Source organism: Syngnathus leptorhynchus, chromosome 11, assembly GCF_054491065.1.
Source record: "Syngnathus leptorhynchus isolate UIUO chromosome 11, UIUO_Slep, whole genome shotgun sequence".
Taxonomy (NCBI): domain Eukaryota; kingdom Metazoa; phylum Chordata; class Actinopteri; order Syngnathiformes; family Syngnathidae; genus Syngnathus; species Syngnathus leptorhynchus.
In genome coordinates, this window is record NC_141205.1 from 7,627,863 (window position 1) to 7,647,146 (window position 19,284).

The following is a 19,284-nucleotide window of genomic DNA, read 5'->3' on the forward strand; positions in this document are numbered from 1 at the left end:
GCCTTAAGCATATAGCATGAATCATCTTGTTGGGTTTTCCCTTAACTGTGAAGTCAAAAAAATTGAATTGGGTCATTTGAGCCATGTAGGACCTAATAGGTCTTTGTAATATGAGAAACAATTTTTATTCAACTAGCAACCAACATTTGTGAGGTATATAAGATGATTTATAACAAAAACAAAGATTATTTTATATACAAGCATTTTATGATATACATTTTTACAATTGTAATGATTCAACGATGCAGTCATTTATACTGCTCAATTAACCATCAGAAAAAAAATATTACTAATGAGGATTTATCTTTTTTTCTATAAAAGGATATAAGGATTTTTTTTTTAATCCAAGTACTAGTCTCTGGGATGAAAAGCCAACTAGACCTCACCCCTTATTTTTGATCTATACTTCTTCCATTTGGGACATGATGTACATTAATAAGTATCCCGTGCGCATGACAAGTGTAAACGCTGGACTGTATTACGCAAAAGGGGCTTAGTCAACTGGCACAGATTGGGTGGGCTAAGCTGAGAACCGTGGTGCCATGCTAAAAACTGAGCAGGCATTCACAAGACTCGCTTTTAAGACATACAAGGGGAAGGCTCAGTTTGCGTTGGCATATTAATCAAAAATAGAATATGATAGTGAGCAAAAAGTTTTGTTTTTTTTAATTATCACATTGCTAAGGCATTTTACAATTTTCTGTACATGTTTGTGCAACTAAAACGATCATTTGGAAAGACTAAATCATATATGTATAAAATACCATTCACAAACACAGAATGAGAATTTCGCGGTACATTGTCACGAATTATCGATTACAGCTCAGCGATGATGGATGTGCATGACAGAATGACCGTTCATCTGAACAATCCGGGGCACAATCCGCCTTTTTCCCCTCACAGCTGGGCTAGGAGCAACCCTGAACGTAAACCGATGAGAATTAATTTCCTAAAAATAAGTTGGGGTTGAGGTTGCATTTGTCAGTCCATGTCGGTGAAGCGCGCAAACATGGCTTTGCGGACGGCATCCTTGTAGTTGCCCGACGGCGGCACTTCCAAGCTGCTTCCTTTAATTCCCAAGCCGGTGCCCTTGGTCCTTAAGGAAGCCTACGAGCAGACACGGAGACGATCATTCGAGAAGACGCGGCGCACACGCCCCTCAGGTAAGCGCGCTAATTGCTTTGTGAGGGAACCAACGGAAAGATGCGGAGAACATCTGTGCGGAAAAGACTCACTGAGATAGGAACGGTGATGCCTTGCTGGTGGCGCCCCAAGCCTTTGCCTTCCTGCCAGCCCATCGCCTGGAGCATCTTGTTTCCGATGTTGTCGCTCGTCAGGCCGTCCTTGGTGGGCTGCTCGTAGTGTCTGTTGGACAATTTGCGTAACAAAGAGCATCTAAAATTCATCATTTCAAAAAAAGGTTTATTTTACAACTTAAATGTCCATCCATCCATCCATCCATTTTTGGGTTTTTACATACACTAGACAAATTGTAATACTTACACGGTCGGGGCGGCCCGCTTGAAGACTTTCTTAGGAGGTTCCGGAACGCCGTACTTCTCTCTCCTCTCTGCAGCCCGGTCTCGGTATTTCAACTGAAATGGACAACAGAAGTTTATTCGCTGATCACTTATTACAATGCAACTTATACCTTGTATAATTGAAGCACTTCGAAAGCTTCTTCAGGACCCATTTGAATTTTTTTTGGTATGAAATATGAACACGAGATTTGCATGAGATTTTTTTTTATTAATGATCCCAAAAAAAAATACCTCAGCCTCTTTCCTCTCCAGGTCCTCCAGCTCGGCTTCAGAGAGCTGGGATCGTCTATGGATTTCCAGGTTTTGCTAAAATAAAAGACATTAAAGATATTACCTCAAAAAAATATTTACATTGCATCAAACCTGGGCAGTATTGTCTTATGAATCTCATGATGACATTGTCATTATACATCTAACGTTCATTTTCCATCTGGTGCCACAGCATCGCGCGTGGAACAGATGGCAGCGCTCGGAATATTCATGACAACTTGTGGGCCACCCGCTGCTCCTCCGTCCTCACCTTATGAAGGTCAGAGAGTTGCTGGTGACGCAGCAGAGCCTCTTTTGTGGGGAACTGCCGGCGACACAGGAGGCAAACCAACTTGGCCCAATCGGTTATTTTGCCGCTATCGTCTGCTTTGGAATCCGAGCCGCCCTCGTCGGGTTCGCTGACCTTGTCGTTAGCGACGACTGGAGCGATCTGCGGTGAGGGAGAAAAATGGACAAAAGTTCATGTCGTCGTGCTTCAAGTGGGTCAAAGGGAGCAGTGGGAGTAAGCAAACCTTAGCTGGCGGCTCCTGCTCTGTCAGTTTGACCTGTTGAGTCAGAAGGGGCGGCATCTCAAAAGCTCCTGTCTGCTGAGAGGAAGAAACTACCGTTAAGATCTATTTTGAACAATAATTCTGATTTGACATGTGGCTTTTGGGATGCTACCTTCTTCTCAAAAATGGTGAAACAAGCATCAGCGGTGTCTTTCTTCTCTTCATCCCTTTGCGCCCCCACGGCTTGAACATTGGTTTTAAAACTTTCCTTTTGCTTATTTAACGTCTTAGCCCAACGCTCCATGTCCTTAGCGATCTGGAATTTGACAATTCACAAATTATTGGATTGATCCCAAGGGGAAATATGTCACGTGAAGTATATACCTGCTGTGCCGACTTGCTTTTGGGCTTTTCTTTCTTCTCTTTGGGCTCCTTGTTGCTGGTGCTGCTAGCTGAAGAGGAAGCGGTGGTACTCGTTGCGTCCGACGCGGGCGGCGCAGGAACGTAGGCCTGTTTCTCGTTGTCCCAGTAGACGTACTGCTGCGTTTCAGGGTTGTAGTAGTACTGATGCACACAAGAAGCATAATAGGACTGATTTATTTTCCTCCCTGCGCCAATTCAGGGGTGTGAAAAAAAATATTGATGTACTCTTAGAAGCTTGAATGTATTAAGATCTATCATCCTGGATGACACTGTGGGCACACACCTGACTGTTGGGGTCGTAGTAGAGGCCGCTGTTTGGATCGTAGTAGTAACCAGACGACTCGTCATACTGGTATGTGGACGTGTCTGGGGCAGCTGCAAGTGAGACATAAAAAGATGTAGTTACGCAAGCAAAACCCAAACTGGTGACTTTTTTCCTTTTTATCTTACCAGTTCTAGCGTTGCGGACGGCAATGTTTGCTGCCGTTGGGACCAATGACGGGGCACCAAAATTTGAAGCCAGTTGGGTTGCATCGAGCTGCCCTGCCAACTGACGTGACGGAGAGCGCGAGTGTTAAGCAGATGAGAGCAGAATGTAACTAACTAAGTGGTACTCGTCTTACATGGAGGGCAGCCTGGTTGATGATGACGGGTTGGAAAACTTGGGGCAAGATTACACCTGCAGGAAGCATATTCTTTATCCCTGGAGCAGCTAAAGACAAAAGGCAAAGATGCACTTAGCAATTGCATCTTTTTATAGAGAATAAATATATATATATTTTGATTACCTCCCAGTATTCCATCACCAGTGACAGGAGGTAAAACTTGAGCTTGCTGCTGCCATACTTGAAAATTCTGTCCCTATATAAGCAATTGAGGGAAATGTAAAATGAGTTTAAAATGAGAAACTGTTTTGATCAGCCTGTTTTAGTCGGTCTTTAAAAAGTTTTCATTTAGTTGTGGGCTAAATACCTGTGTTTGATGTGCATAGTTCTCGTCGGTGGTGGTACTTGAACCTTGCTTTAACTTAAGTTGGGAAGAAAAAATACATTAAAAAATCAGATCAGACAAGGTAGGATTGGCGCATCGATTTATAACGCTATATGCAAAACATATTTTTTTTTTCGAGGTGGAGTACCTGGCTGGCTGACCACTGGGCTGCAGCTATGGCTGTGCTGGCAACTGAAAGTGCGCTGTTTCGGATCGCGTCTGCCTGCGCTGACTCTCTGATAAAAGGAAAGATGATCATGTCAAACTAAAAGAACTTTCCTACAATTTTCTAGTTTCTTAATATGCACTTGTATGCATCATCAAATAGCGTGTGTGTTCCCTTACTTCTTTGCACTCTTGGCGTAATCCACGGCAATTATTTTACCATCTACCTTCAAAGGTGGCTGGAGGCTCTGGAGAATGGTGAGCAGCTGTGAAGCTTCCTATGTGAAGGGGGGAAAAAAAAAAAAAAAAAGGTGCTACAGTCATACTGTGTGCTAACCTGTTAAAAAAACATTCAGCGTGGTGCAAGCTGTTTAGGTTGAACATAATGATTAAGCTTACGCACCAAGGGAGAGGAGAGCTGAACAAAGCTGAAGCCTCGATTAAGTCCCGTCTGTTTGTCTTTGATTAAGCGGATGTTGGACGGAGACAAGTTGGCGAAGGGAGCTAAAGCCTTCAAAATCTCATCAATGGTGCAGGCAGGGGGAAGGTTCCTCAGAATTATTGCTGTGAACACAATAAGCAGTCAGAAAATCATGTACGAGGTGAATGGATGACCTGTAAGGAAAAATGTCACTCACTGTCTCCACTGTATTCCCAAGGCTGCTGCGACTCCGCATTTGAACCAGTAGCTGCATCTTCTACGTGGATGAATGACATTAGTCAGTACTCACAAACACGGCATGGTCATTTAACATGCTGGAATCAAATTCGGTTGCTTTTTCAAGCGGAGACTGTTCGATCCCGAGTCAAAGTCTGACTTTAGAAGAAAATAAATTTACTTGGGTGTACTCTCAACTTACCAGTTTTAGTCGCACCACACCGGAAACACTTCAGTCTCTTCCGGAAATTGTAAAGACCGCACTGTGGCGAGACAAAGTCCCCATTTTAACCCATTTTCCATAAGTGACAATCTGGAATCAAAGTTTGCTTTAAAAGACACTCACAGTGCTGCAAAGCCAGTTGTCAAACCTCTGCTTCCTGTTGCTGTAGTTCACCGCGATGTTTCTCTCGTGAATCACCAGCTTGTACTGCGGAGTGAAGAGATGAGTGTTATTTCCGATTTCCGCGTGTTGACGCCATGGAGGCAGGTGAGGCACCTGCCTCCGGACTCTCCACGCGAGTGAGCGCGGTGGGGAGAGGAAAGAGCGGCTGGCCTAATGCTCGCTGTTTAAGCAGAGTGCCACCGTGAGGAAGGGAGCAGACATTAGCCTCCTTTACACAGAAATCACGCAAAATATCCGAGACGTAACAGAAAACTCCACCCTCAGTGAAGTGGGTTATTAACTTTGGGTGCAACACGGCATTCCATAATCAGATAATTAAATGTGTGGTATCAGCGCCGGCGTCATACAATATTTTCACCGCAAGAGGGGCAGGAGAAGTGTCAGGTATTAACACCTTCACACTTTCTTCACTCAAGGTGGAAAATTGTTCACTCAATTTTGTCCTCCCGTTCTGTGTCAGCACTGGGAAAAGCGACTGTGTAAAAGGGGCTATAGAGAGAGACGAGAGGCGAGAGAAAAGTGTGTGTGCGATTTTTTTTTTTTTTTTTTTTTTTTTAAACAGCTTGTGTTTGGGGCCGGAGTGCTACCAGCTCGCTCTTCTCTCACCAGACGAGACTGAGCTGGAGCAGAGTATGTGCTTTTCTTTGACAAATATGTGCAGAGCATAATAGTGAATAATTCCCAATGGCATAAATTGGAAAAACAGTAAACTGAGGATTTGAATCATTTTGGATGAAAAGGTTGCGAGAAAGCGCGTGATTTCGCTAACATCCTCTGGTACGAGCGTCATAAAATGGTATCGTCATCATGGTATCGGGGCACTAATCGCCAAGAGTCAGTCTAAACTTGGTGATTGTTGAGGCAACCTGATTGGTCTCCATCCACTTGGTAGAATCTTGCAAGTGATAAAAGTCCACGAAGGCGAAACCTCGGCTTATACCTAGAGACAGCATTCAAATATAGACGGGAGGCGTGTTAGTGAGAAGGCTATGGTGCAATGGTCAACTCACAATGGGCGTGTCCGATTCAAAGTTGAGATTGGGGTGGGGGGTGGGGGCTACTTTGGTCATTTCTTTACATGAAACAGTTACCATAAGTTCCATTTCCAGGTTCATGGTAATAATGACACTTTACCATCAATGGTACACTTCTGTGTTGGTATCACAAAAAGAAATGGCAAAACACATATGTGGGATTTCGACATTGCACACGATTATGGTTGAACTCTTACGTTTCTCACGTTCAAGAAATTCGACTTTGGAGGGTCCATGGCACGTCTATATGGCTATAGTTTCATACTTGGTCACATCAGTACAGACAATTTAAGGAGAGTTTCACAAGGAAGCGTGCAAGACAAGAATGTGGGACGCTCTAATGAGCACACACATTACTCACCAGTCCTTTTCTTCATCAAGCGGACATCCACCGGTTGCGGACCAGGCAGCTTCTCCAGGGCTGAGCGGATCTGCAACATGGCAATAAATAGCCAAGACAAACGGTTGATAATTAAAAAAGAAGCAAGCCAGCTTTTCCATTCGATAGCACAAGTGACACTTGAACATACATCTTCCTCTGTGACATTAAGAGGGAGCCCCCTGAGCATAATCGTCTTGTTCTCCTCTTCCTCCTCCTCTTCTCTGTAATCTTGGTCTGCATAGTTTCCATCGTATTCATCATCTGATCTGTCGCTGTTGTGGCGTTTCCGACCCCTCTGCGGCAAAAAGAAACATCATGTAGACGCAGGAAAAGGAAATCACACAAGTGTCTATAATTCTGCTTATGTTTCGCTCACCTCACGATTGTCTCGGCAGTCGTCAAAGCGATCTTTGGCTCTGTCATCTGCCCCCTGGCGCTTATGATCCCTTTCAGCATCACGACTATGCCTGTCACGATAATGTGAATCATCTTGCGGATCATCTGAGCCATATCTTCCGCTGCGTTCTCCCCGACTGGGCCTGAAATAAAACCAGAGCAACGGAGAGTCTTGCCACTGTTGCAATTCTGCAAAGACGTTGTGGTACTATTCTAGGAAATAGAGGAATTTACCTTTTATCAGCTCCCATGCTCTATTGGACAGCTAAATGTTGACCAATACACTGAGGAGAAAAAAAATACATTCGAAAATGGTGGTTTTCATAATCCGTTCGTAACCACAACACGTCGTAATGTCGGTGATCATAGTAAATTGCGGACCGCCTGATATTCTAAAACATAGGAGAATTATAATTCGAAAAATGAATAAATACAGAAGAAAAGCTCTAAGGATTTGAGGCTACGCATTGATCATGCGAACGGGATTCATTTTAACAGCGTTAGCATTGTGAAACATTTCTGATAAAGCATGCTAACGCGTTACTAGCCGGGAATCGACTGTCCTGTGTTCTTAAGTATAACACCGTTAAAGAAATAGCACTTTAAGCTTGATTAAACATGATAACTAGATATAAAATAAACCCTCACGTACCATCGATTAATGAACCTTTTTGCCCACACGACGATTGTTCTTCAATTTTATTTCCGGGGTGAAGGTAAAAAATCACTTCTACTTCACAAAAAAGCAGATTACGCGCTCACTGCCGCCATCTACAGATCAGGAGGATATACTGCAGTTTTGAATTATTTTAGCTCCTAACACAACGCAATGGCATATAGCGTCTATCAAAGCTATGACATGTTTTTAAATCACTAATTCGACTGCTTCAGAGGTTGTGAATTCTTGAGAAAACGTCAATCGTGCTGTGCGCCGCGTCAAAAAAGCAATCGTGTCCGCTCACCAGAACGTAATAAAAGGTAGGCGGTTGGCTAATGTTAGCACACGTTAGCATCATATGCCATTTCATAGGCTAGTTGCTATCTAAATGCACCAGTCATCACCGGTACGTGATTAATAACTAAGGAGAACCACAATTGATTCGTGCGATCACTTTGATGGATAAATGACGTCCACCTTCTCTTTGCCGGCCGTTAGCAGGCTGAATGGCTGAGCCAGAGCTCCTGTTGGACTCCAATATCCGACTGTGGGTGGTTTTACCCATTGTCTTCATCACCTTCCTCGTCGGCGTCATCCGTCATTATGTGTCCATTCTTCTTCAAAGTGACAAGAAGTTGACTTTGGAGCAGGTGTCAGACAGGTGAGACATTTTGAAGGTGGAAAATATTTGCTGTTTATTGCTATACAATACCAGACAAATAGTATGTAATGTTCATGTTCATTCCAGCCAGGTCCTCATTCGGAGCAGAATCCTCAGAGAAAATGGAAAATACATTCCCAAACAAGTATGTATTTTGCTCAGGTTACGCAAGTATATGTGTGAGGGGGTACCATTTGTATTCTAATGGTAGTGTCCTACTATATCATTTTCCCACCCTTTTCTTAGTCCTTCTTAATGAGAAAGTTCTACTTCAATAATCAAGAAGATGGATTCTTCAAGAAAACAAAAAGAAAGGTTGTTCCGCCCTCGCCAATGACTGGTAATTAAAAAAACACAACAAACACTTTGGTCGTCGGTAGCCATTATGCGCTCAGCCACATGCTACTTATGTTAACATCATCTTAGTAAAATTAATTTGTGTGTGTTTTTAATTATATTGTGTTGTCTTGCTTCTTATTCAATCTGGCAGATCCCAGCATGCTAACAGATATGATGAAAGGAAACGTTACCAACGTGCTTCCTATGATCCTGATCGGAGGCTGGATCAACTGGACCTTTTCGGGATTTGTAACCAGTAAGGTTTTTCAAATTGGCCGTTGTTTGACATTCTCACATATGAGTTTGTGCTTACTTCCCAATGAGACGTTTTCTACAGTGGGGGTTCTCTGTGCTTCATTCACGCAGCTAAGGTCCCCTTCCCTCTTACGCTCCGCTTCAAGCCCATGCTGCAGCAAGGAATAGAGCTGCTCTCACTAGATGCTTCCTGGTAAGGTCGATCAGATATCCACAGTTTTTGGGGGGCATCGTCATTTATTGTCCATGTGTGTGTGTGTGTGTTTTTTTTTTAATATATATAATTTAGGGTGAGCTCAGCATCATGGTATTTCCTGAATGTCTTTGGACTGCGAAGCATGTACTCATTAATCCTCGGCCAGGACAATGGTAACGCATCTACTCAAGTGTTGAACAAAATCTTTGGAGCATAATGAATTTTTGAACTATGCTGCTTTCCTCCTAGGTGCAGACCAGTCAAGGATAATGCAGGAGCAGATGAGCGGGGCTGCCATGGCCATGCCTGCAGACACAAATAAAGCTTTCAAGGTAAATTGCTTTTGAAGCAACAATTGAAAATAAATACGAGGAAATTATCTCAACATAAATCTTTGGAACTGATGTGAGATGTCACACATGACGTCAGATCAAACTCTAGGTGGGCTTTGGTGTCGCTTTCACGGGATATTTGTCTTTTATTCCAGGCGGAGTGGGAAGCTCTGGAGCTGACGGACCATCAGTGGGCACTGGAGAGTGTGGAGGAGGATCTTATGAGTATGGAGCTGGACTTTGACAGCATGTTTAGCAAGGAGCTGCCCACTGGTATTTTCTGAGGATCTGAAATGCAGGGATTACTCCAAAAATACTGAGATTGAGCAAATCCCTCCCCGTTATGCAACGTTTACATTCCTTTTTGTTGGGGTCCTTTTTCTTCAAGTCGTACTAACTTGTGGCTGAAAACGTCGGGGAGAAAACAAGTCATGTTTTTGTATTCTAATTAGCTTGCAAATTACACTACTCACAAAGGTTAGGCATATCCAGCTCTTTGGACATGTTCATTCAAAAGTCGAGAGAAAGAAAAGTTCAGTTCACCTGTAGAATTTATTGTGGGTTTTCGAAAAACACACATGCCTATCTTTTGATGAGTAGTGTATGTCTTAGTGAAACCCGATAGGTAAAATAATGTGAAAAACGTAATATTTCATTGTATTTCATGTGTAGCTTGTTACTATTTTCGTCTCCGCCATCAGGTACAAAATAGAACTTTAATATCAAAATGGTGTTTAATTTAACAATGAAACCACTCCTTTGTTAGACTGTAAGAACTGACTACTAATTGGAACAAGAGCCAGTATGTGTGTCAGATGGAATTTTTTGGGAGGGTGTGTTGTTTTTGGTGTCAAATGTTTCTTTTATTTTAACCCTCCTGTGTTTGTTTTGTACAGTAAAGCCCATTTTGACTAAATAACTGGTTTCATTTGTTGCAATAAGAGGTGGTTAGTAACAAAGGTCTGTTTCTGAGTAATGTTTTGCAATATTCTGCTTGCTACTGCATCTACAGGTACTTATTGGTGACGGAATCTATCTTGGAAACTTGTTGGAGAGACTTCACATGACTTTCACCAACCGCATGCAAGAACTCTACTTTGAATTTGGGGAATATTTTGCAGTTTTCTTTCTCTGATGGCCCTTCGGTGCTGTTTCATAAATGTATAGAAAGATGATTTTTTTTTCGTGTGGCTCAAATTTAACACAATATAATATTGCTTTAGTTATGGTGACAGTGTTGGGCAACATCTCAAGTTGCACATGGCTATTTTATAATTTGGTCTATTGGACATTTATGCTCTGAATTCTGGTTACTCGCCAGTTACTTAGTTGGACATTTATGCTCTGAATTACTGTTACTCAGTATGTACTTTACTTGAGTTATGTTATTTACAGTACTGTGAAGTTCATTACATTCTTGTTGGGGAGTTCTCAAGTTCTTTGATATGGCATTGTAAAATAGCATCTGCGTAGGCTCGGTCTTTATCTTAAAAGATGATTGATGTAAAAAGCGTTACGTGGGAGCAACATTCTTCCACAGTGTGGTCGAGAAGACTACGACACAGCAGCTACGCCGGGCTGGAATGCAGCGTAAGCCCGCTTGTACCTCTCAGCCACCGTAGAGGAAGAACGCCCCGCTCCCAGAAGAGCTTCTTCTCATCTTTCAACCGGCTCACTTGCCTGCCTACACGATGGCCGAGGGAGGCGGACCCGACTCGGGCGGCTCGGCGGACTCCGATTCGGAGGTGCCAGTCGCATCCACGGAAAGCCAAAAACAGACTATCGGCTCGCTGCTAAAGACTACGCTCAGAAAAGGCGACGAATGGTGAGAAGAAGCGAGCGGCCGACTCTGGTCGCTTCTGATAAGCTAGTGCTATCTTGCCAATGCTAGCCGTTAGCTACGATCCGAACCGGAAATGCTAACATGCTACAAAACGAAAGCTAACACCGCTTACTTGTTACTAGTAAAAACAAAACAAAAATCTCGACGATTGTCACGATTATTGTTTGACATTTAGTTTATTTATAATTTCTCAAATTGTTGCCTCGCGTTAAGCCACTCATTAACACAGGATTCTTTACAGCTCTAAGCTAATAGCTGAGCACCACGATACGATGGCTCATATGGAAACCTGTGTAAAATGTTTCGGTTTCGGATTCATTGTGTTTTGTAGTAGTAGTAGTGCAGTGGATCACTTGCTGTTAGTTCGGGCCCTGGTTTCCGGATTTAGGGTTCAACCACCAGTCGGTTCTCTGCTTAGCCGGCCGGCAAGACTCAGAACCGTGTTAGCAGAGCTCCCTGACAGGACTATACAGCACTGTCATGCCGTGTTGTCATGTGTAGGGCAAACGCGAAAACTGCCCCACCCTATATGTTGTCCCGATCAGGGATCCAAATGAGCCAATACTTAGCTGTGTTATCTTATTTTATGTAAATGGGTTCAGCTCTTGTGGTTGTACATTAACTAGTTAAGGCTTTTTAAGACATACCCTCCAACTGCTTATGTGTACAAGTACTTGTTTATGTGTACTTGCTACTGATGGTTGATAATGGAGCTAAGTCTTGCAAGTATCAGTTAAATGTGTTCCATTTCAATCAAATATTTAAAAACACAGGAAACAAACGTTACTCAAATATGGTATAATGTAACACTGAGATACTAGTAACAACGTGACAAAATTTCCCCCAAAAAAGCCACTATGCTAAAATGGCTTGAAAGGCCACTTATAACCTGAGTACAAAGAATTTAGAGAGAGAGAAAAATATATTTTTCAAATCACTTCATGTATTGACATCTTTCCATGTGATTTCCCACAAGCAACTTTCTTATGTAAAGAGAAAGGTTGAGAATTGGGAAGTTCTCCAGCGTTTCTGTGTGAGATGTAGATCTGGATATGTCTAGACACGCTGTTGCATAATATTCAAGCCTTATATTTTCTCATCAGCTCCATCGAGTCCTTACTCGATATTCAAAATTAGATATGTGCAAGCATGTCTTCAATACAGCTGTTTTTTTCCCCACAGGTATCTCGTTGACAGCCGTTGGTTCAAACAGTGGAAGAAATATGTGGGTTTCGACAACTGGGACATGTACAATGTTGGAGAGCGTAGCCTCTATCCAGGACCCATTGACAACTCTGGCTTGTTTTCAGGTAAAACTGACATTTGCTCACAGCCACAGTATTAAGAGATGTTGCCACTCTCACGTTGTTGTTTGTCTCCTCGTAAAGACCAGGACAAACAGATATTGAAAGACCACCTTATAGATGAGCTGGACTATGTCCTTGTGCCCACTGAGGCATGGAATAAGCTTGTCAGCTGGTACACCTGCCTGGGTGTCCAACGACCCATAGTCAGAAAGGTAAATTCAGTTGAACCACCTTGTGATATTTCAGTTGTTACTTCTGCTTTTACTTAACTGAAGTTGCTCTGTTATTCAGCACAAGTGTGGTCTCTACTCCCCCACTAGGTAGTTGAACATGGAATGTTTGTCAAACACTGCAAGGTGGAGGTCTACCTGCTGGAGTTGAACTTGTGTGAGAATGATAACATGGACGTTGTGGTTACACGCCACTTCAGTAAAGCTGACACCATTGGTGAGAGAGACACAGAGGCTTCATTTAACTAGGAATGACCTGAAGATGTCACCATTTTTTTTTATTATTTTTACAGATACCATAAAGAAAGAGATGAGGACACTATTCAATATTCCACAGGAAAAGGAAACCAGGCTCTGGAACAAATATATGAGCAACACCTATGAGCAACTGAGCAAGCCTGACAGCACTGTACAGGACGCTGGCCTCTTCCAGGGGCAGGTAATTTCAACTTTTCATCCAAACAAAAACGGTTGTCAGGGGATGAGAGATGGATGTGAAAGAATTGCGTCACCATCAAAGAGCCCAATAGACTTGTTGAAGCACAATGAGTGATGCACGACACAAACGCTGCTATTCATCTCAACAACTTATTGTTCAATGCCTTCTGGCTGAAAGTCATAAATAGCAACTTTATATCATTTCATTTTGTTGTCTTTTTGGAAGGTTAGCAAAGCACAAAGGTGTATGAGAGCCACACTCCGAAGACAAAGTGGAATATTGTGAAATAAATGGAAGGTGACAAGACTATAAAAAATGGATGACGTGGCTTCTAAGTGCAAGGATGGCTCATAGCGCCAATGTTTTTAAGGGGGAAAAAATTACGATCGCTGGTGTATTTTGATTCTGTGCAAGCACCTGCTGAAAGCATGGGGTGGAGACCACTTGAGAGGAGTAGATTATTTTTTTTTACGATCTTGTTTGAAAATACATCTTCTTTGTCTCCTACAAGGTGCTTGTGATTGAGCGCAGGAATGAAGATGGAACGTGGCCCAGGCAAGCTTCTCATCCCAAGTATAATCATACTTGTAGATGAATAAATCTGATTCCTAGCTCCTTAAAACTGACTGCATTTTTCTGATTCTACTTCATCAGATCCAGCACAACCCCATCAAGGACTTTTACCACCTCGCCCAAACTCTCATCCAGCTCATCAGCCAGTATCTCCCCCGCCGTCATCAATGGAAACAGCAGTTGCGGTGCCGGCTACTCGCTCAACAACAGCGCTACGACCGGCAGCAGGCACGATTCTGTATCTAACTTAACACTCATTCTTTCAAAGTCACTCTGCCTCAGTTTAACGTAACAGTCCAAACAGCAGCCCCGCAAAAAACAAACGTTCAGGCATATCGAGGCAGCGGGTGTCAGCAATGAAAACAGTTGTTCTGTCATTTGAATGTTTTGCATTTGCCTGAAGCGTTGTTCTTGACGATATTTGTAACCTTTCTTCCAACAGTCTGGGGTCTTATAATTCCTACAGCTCCTCTTACAACTATAGAGAGTCCCAGTCCCAGTCTGGCCTATGTGGTCTCAGTAATCTAGGCAACACGTGCTTCATGAACTCTGCTCTCCAGGTAAAACTCGCCTGCATTATGTTAGTGTACGTCTCGTTCACTTGATCTAACCCTTGTATTTATTCTTTTGTTTTGTTCCCACAGTGCCTGAGCAACGTGTCACCGCTCACCGAATATTTCCTCAACGACCAGTACGAGGCCGAGATTAACCGAGGCAATCCGCTGGGAATGCGCGGCGAGATCGCAGAGGCCTACGCTGATCTAGTGAAGCAAATGTGGCTCAGCCGAAGCAGCTCTGTGGCTCCGCGTACCTTCAAAGTACGCCCTCCCACATGACCTTTATGTCTTCCGACTAAAGATCTGACCCCTGCGTTTTTATTTGCAGACCCAGGTGGGGCGCTTTGCTCCTCAGTTTTCGGGCTATCAGCAGCAGGATTCCCAAGAGCTGCTGGCCTTCTTGCTTGACGGGCTCCACGAAGATCTGAACCGTGTGAAGAAGAAGCCTTACCTTGCCCAAAGGGATGCCGAGGGCCGTCCCGATGAGGTACAGATAAGAAAACGTGCAGTGTGTCTTGTTAATAAATAAAAATAAACTGTGAGTGTGAAAAGTGTCAATGCAAAATGATCCTTTTCTTATTTTTTCAACTTCCCAGATAGTTGCAACGGAAGCCTGGAAAAACCATCGCTTACGCAACGACTCCATCATCGTGGACATCTTTCACGGCCTTTTCAAGTCCACTTTGGTGTGTCCGGAGTGCTCCAAGGTGTCTGTGACCTTCGACCCCTTCTGCTACCTCACTCTGCCGCTGCCCATGAAGATCGACCGAACCATGGAGGTTGTTTTTGTGAGATCGGACCCGCAGTCCAGACCCACCCTGGTGAGCTATCCAACAGAATTTTGATTGTTGGACCACGTCCATACGTTATGCCTGAGCGTGCTTTTTTTTCTCGTCACAGTATCGAGTTGTGGTTCACAAACTGGGCACGGTGACGGAGTTGTGCAGCGCCTTGTCCAGACTTTGCGGAATTCCTTCAGAAAATGTTTGATGTTACACTTTTATTTTCAGGCTCAAATGGAAGCTCTGTCCGCTAACGTTGCACTGTCTCTTTTTTTTTTTTTTTTTTAGATGGTGGTGGCTGATGTTTATAATCATAGGTTCCATAAAATGTACAGAAGGGACGACGGCCTCAATCAAATCATGGACAAAGACGACATCTTTGTGTAAGTATCACTCTTGAGCAAACAATTGTTTTTGCTTGTAGTTGTCTGCTTGTTAACATGTGTTTGCGTGACGCAGGTATGAGGTCCAGGAGGAGGACAGCGAGACGATGAACCTACCAGTCTATTTCAGGGAGCGACATTCGAAACACGCCGGAAGCTCCTCCAGCAATATGCTGTTTGGCCAGCCTTTAGTCATCACCGTGCCCCGGCAAAACCTCATAGCTGATGTTCTTTATGAGAAGATACTGCAGAGGATTGGGTGAGAAATGGCTGATAAGAAGAAAAGGAGGCTCAGTGGTGTTTGTTACTCAGCTGATTTGTTTTATCTCCTTTTGCAGGCGCTATGTAAAACTCCCAACGAGCGCGGGGACTGAAAGCAGAGCCTCGGCTTCAGCCGCCTCCGCCAGCTGCAGTCAAGTTCCTGAATGTTCCACATCATCCAGTACCAATGCCAGCTTGGGTGCCTGCGGCAGCCCATCGTCGGACGGGGCCACCTGCAGCGCCAGCTCCAGTAACGGCACCAACCACTCCGGAACTTGCAGCGAAACCAACGGCGTCTATGATGGTCAGTAGACAACTTGGCTTCACTATCGTTCCTGACTATCATCGACAATCGAAATGGGGTTCTTGATCTGTGATTTATTGTATAATTGGTTATTGGTAATATGTCATCCTTAAAAGTAGACCCTTTTTTCTTTTTAAATGTTCTCAGGGGAGGAGGAGGCCATGGACCACCAGGTGAGTCCAGAGCCACAGAACGGCCAGTCCGAGGAGGAGGAAGAGGAGGCATCCGATTTGGAAAACAGCACGAAAGAGGACAAAGCCAAGATGGGCTCGCTACCGGCTAAGCTCTTTACCTTCAGCGTGGTCAACTCTTATGGAACTGCCAACATCAGCCCTCTGCCTTGTGACGGGAATGTCCTCAAACTTAATCGTCAGTTTTTTCATATATATATAATTGTACTCATACTTTGCGCTTGTTCTGACATGACTGTATCTACGCAGCACATTCCACCGTGGCTATCGACTGGGACCCAGAATACAGGAAGATGTGTTATGATGATCAGGAAGCAGAGGTTCGTTTTTTTTTATTATTATTTTTTCCCTCCCAATTTGTTTGTTTTACTTTTGTCTCAATACCTTTTGTTCTTCAGGCGTATGAGAAGCATGACAGCATGCTCCAGGCCCCAAAAAAGAAAGCCACCGTGGCTCTGAGAGAGTGCATCGAGCTCTTCACGACCATGGAGACGCTCGGAGCTCATGATCCATGGTAATGTTACACTGTAAAATAGTGTTCTTTTGATTTATACTCGTAGCTTCCTCCCTCTGACATTGTATACTTCTGCTCGTTTTTGTTTTCTCCCAGGTATTGTCCCACCTGCAAGAAACACCAGCGCGCCACGAAAAAGTTTGACCTCTGGTCATTGCCTCGTATCCTCGTCGTTCACCTGAAGCGCTTCTCTTACAACAGATGCTGGAGGGACAAACTGGACACGGTGGTGGATTTTCCCATCAGGTATGCATCGAGTTTATGTCAATGTGGATGTTGCTGAGGTTGGACTGCAGTTATTTGTCATGCCCACTAGGTGGCTCTGAAAATGGTCGTTGCAATCTCAATGAGGAAGTAGTTGTTGCACTTTTCAGAAATACCAGAAAGAACAATGGTGGTTTTAGTTGAAGCAACGTTTAAGTCATGAGTCACAATGGTAAAAAAAATAAAAGTTGGATCAACAATTGTGGTTTCCTCTTGTGACCTCGTAGAGGAAGAATCTTGTACAGAAAACATTCTGTTTCTAAAGTCTAACTTACAGTTGGGTTTAGTGTCTGTTTTTTTTGTGTTACTGAGGAAAAACAATACATTTTCTTTTTTTTTCTTTCTTTTTTTAAACAGAGATCTGAACATGTCAGAGTTTTTATGTGACCCCAAGGCCGGGCCTCACACGTATGACCTCGTCGCTGTGTCCAACCATTACGGAGGAATGGGAGGAGGCCACTGTAAGTCATGTCAATCTATTTTACATTCCATGAACTTTAAGGCTACTTGCACAAGTTGAGAAACATTTTTAAATTGTGTTTTCCCCCCCACCAAGTGGGCAAAAATGATAGCCCATCGAACTGAGAAAAATATAGTCTCCAAGAGCAAGTTCATTTGAGCTAATCAGAAGGTTCAACAAAGTCATTTTTAGAAAAGGCACAATAGCAACAAAGATAATTTAAGCAAAGGAGATTTTGTAACGTGTGTATATCAAGTCAAGTGGATTTGTATCTTTCCTTGTGTGGACGTGATATGCTCCAGCTCAATCCTCCGCCAAACCATCTGATGTGTTTGTTAAAGGCCGCGTGTGGTTTGCTAATGAAAAGAGTGCTTCTTTACCATCAGCTAACATTTGCCTCTGTCTGACAGACACGGCGTACGGCAAGAATAAAGTGGAAGGAAAGTGGTATCACTTTGACGACAGCAGTGTGTCGTCCTCGGAAGAGGACCAGATTGTGGTGAGCTTGAATTCCTGCTTGTTCCTCAGAGTACAATGCGGCAATATTTTCAAAAGCTTTCCATCTGACGCTCTCCAGCCTCAGTGTCAAATGTCCCCGGTTTTTGTAACCCGATACTTGTCGCCCTCCCTCGCAGACTAAAGCGGCCTACGTGCTGTTCTATCAGCGCAGGGAAGAGGAAGGTCAGCCCTCCGCTTCGCTGGGAGGAGCCCCTGACGCCGCAGATGACCACATGGAATTAAATTGAACCACATGATGGGCAAACAGACACGCAGACGCTGCTCAAGTGACCGACTATCAATAATTTCCCCACCATAGCGATAATCTTTGATTTACGTCTTGAGAGAATGACAAAGCCAGTTAGTTAAGAGGCGAAACATGTTCACGCTGGATGACCGAATGCTTGCTGCCCTCCACAAAGCAGTACTTTTTTTTTTTTTTTTTTTAAAGCCAAATGCAAAGCTCGTCTCAACCAAAGTGTTTTGAGTTGCGTATGAAAGTTTGGATGAGTATGCTATGAGGCATCAATTCCACTTTTTTCTGGACATTACTTAGGGTGTGCTGTTTCTGACCCTAAAAGGAGCAAACTTGCTCCTCCCATACACAACTTTATTTAATTCTAATAAACTGCAAAAAAGCAGCCTTTAGTTTGCTGCTAGCTGACTGAAAAGGAAGCACTTTGACATCTTTGTGAATACAACAGCTACCTGCTTCTGGTGTAGACCCTGGGGCATTCAGGGTTGTGATCTGTCATACAATTCCAGATTTTTTTTTTTTGCAAACTGCTTGTGATAAATCATGTACATGAATGCACCACTATTGAAATGGCTACATTGTTTGATATGTTACAGGCGTATTGAAGACATAAAGTAGAGCTTTATTCAAAAAGATTGATCCTCCTAGTCGATCTGTAATATCAGATGGGGGGGCAAGGCGAGCAGCATCCAGTCAATGATTTTACTCCACTGTCCTAGATTGAATAGATTACCGTTATATCCTAGTAGTCTATAAAAAAAAAAAATCCCACGAGGCACATTTAGTGGATGTGAAAATGTGCTGCTGATTCGAAGGCACTTAAAAGGTTTTCGTAGTAGCTGTTAAATGAATGGTGGCCATCATGTTGTACCAGGCAAAAATCACTTTTGTTATTCTATATGCCACTGATATGTTATAGATGAAATCTTAATTCAGCAGCTAAAAAAAACAACCAGTCAGTGAATTTTGGTCTTGGATCGCTAAATTCAAAAGAATCCAATCTAACTGATGAAATGTAAATAATCACACTATTTTAAATAGGTGTAAACATACTGTCCTCATATTTATCATGCTGATATCAACAGGATTTGTTTTTAAATGGAAAATATTTGAAGTCAAACTACAATAAAGACTGGATGCCTCAACGATAACATGCTTTGTTTTGTGGAGTATGACGTAAGCGACAACATCCACTTTTTTTTTTTTTTTATCTATTTCCGGCAAA

General features: G+C 43.2%; 3 protein-coding genes across 7 annotated transcripts; 2 read left to right on the plus strand and 1 right to left on the minus strand.

Moving 5' to 3' along the window:
• Window positions 1–106: 106 nt before the first annotated feature.
• Window positions 107–7,645, minus strand: LOC147049232 (RNA-binding protein 5-like). 2 transcript variants are annotated; one of them, XM_085925207.1, is made up of 25 exons: window positions 7,409–7,645; window positions 6,991–7,040; window positions 6,737–6,899; window positions 6,509–6,655; window positions 6,340–6,409; window positions 5,811–5,884; window positions 4,885–4,968; window positions 4,741–4,801; window positions 4,519–4,578; window positions 4,284–4,444; window positions 4,061–4,158; window positions 3,864–3,951; window positions 3,698–3,751; window positions 3,514–3,586; window positions 3,349–3,437; window positions 3,176–3,275; window positions 3,009–3,100; window positions 2,687–2,866; window positions 2,475–2,618; window positions 2,324–2,395; window positions 2,062–2,241; window positions 1,773–1,847; window positions 1,504–1,595; window positions 1,236–1,365; window positions 107–1,107 (listed from the first exon to the last, which is right to left on the minus strand). In XM_085925207.1, the coding sequence occupies exons 2-25, from the start codon at window positions 7,005–7,007 to the stop codon at window positions 982–984; spliced, it is 2,430 nt and encodes an 809-aa protein (XP_085781333.1). In that variant the 5' UTR covers window positions 7,008–7,040; window positions 7,409–7,645; the 3' UTR covers window positions 107–981. The 2 variants fall into 2 exon arrangements, with proteins under 2 accessions (XP_085781333.1, XP_085781332.1); XM_085925206.1 differs by having other exon boundaries at window positions 2,324–2,398; window positions 7,409–7,643.
• On the plus strand, window positions 7,513–10,116 carry emc3 (ER membrane protein complex subunit 3). 4 transcript variants are annotated; one of them, XM_085925211.1, is made up of 9 exons: window positions 7,513–7,820; window positions 7,916–8,075; window positions 8,163–8,220; window positions 8,322–8,415; window positions 8,566–8,670; window positions 8,781–8,862; window positions 8,959–9,038; window positions 9,115–9,197; window positions 9,353–10,116. In XM_085925211.1, the coding sequence occupies exons 2-9, from the start codon at window positions 7,921–7,923 to the stop codon at window positions 9,479–9,481; spliced, it is 786 nt and encodes a 261-aa protein (XP_085781337.1). In that variant the 5' UTR covers window positions 7,513–7,820; window positions 7,916–7,920; the 3' UTR covers window positions 9,482–10,116. The 4 variants fall into 4 exon arrangements, with proteins under 4 accessions (XP_085781337.1, XP_085781335.1, XP_085781334.1 ...); XM_085925209.1 differs by having other exon boundaries at window positions 7,514–7,820; window positions 7,913–8,075; XM_085925208.1 differs by having other exon boundaries at window positions 7,514–7,734; window positions 7,913–8,075.
• Window positions 10,117–10,740: 624 nt separating this feature from the next.
• Window positions 10,741–19,210, plus strand: usp4 (ubiquitin specific peptidase 4). Its single transcript, XM_085925205.1, has 22 exons — window positions 10,741–11,022; window positions 12,223–12,350; window positions 12,429–12,559; window positions 12,668–12,794; window positions 12,871–13,016; window positions 13,528–13,589; window positions 13,671–13,817; window positions 14,032–14,149; window positions 14,234–14,407; window positions 14,475–14,633; window positions 14,743–14,967; window positions 15,047–15,130; window positions 15,217–15,311; window positions 15,388–15,570; window positions 15,650–15,876; window positions 16,024–16,245; window positions 16,317–16,387; window positions 16,466–16,581; window positions 16,678–16,827; window positions 17,203–17,306; window positions 17,716–17,804; window positions 17,941–19,210. The coding sequence occupies exons 1-22, from the start codon at window positions 10,889–10,891 to the stop codon at window positions 18,049–18,051; spliced, it is 3,003 nt and encodes a 1,000-aa protein (XP_085781331.1). The 5' UTR covers window positions 10,741–10,888; the 3' UTR covers window positions 18,052–19,210.
• The last annotated feature ends 74 nt before the right edge of the window (window positions 19,211–19,284 follow it).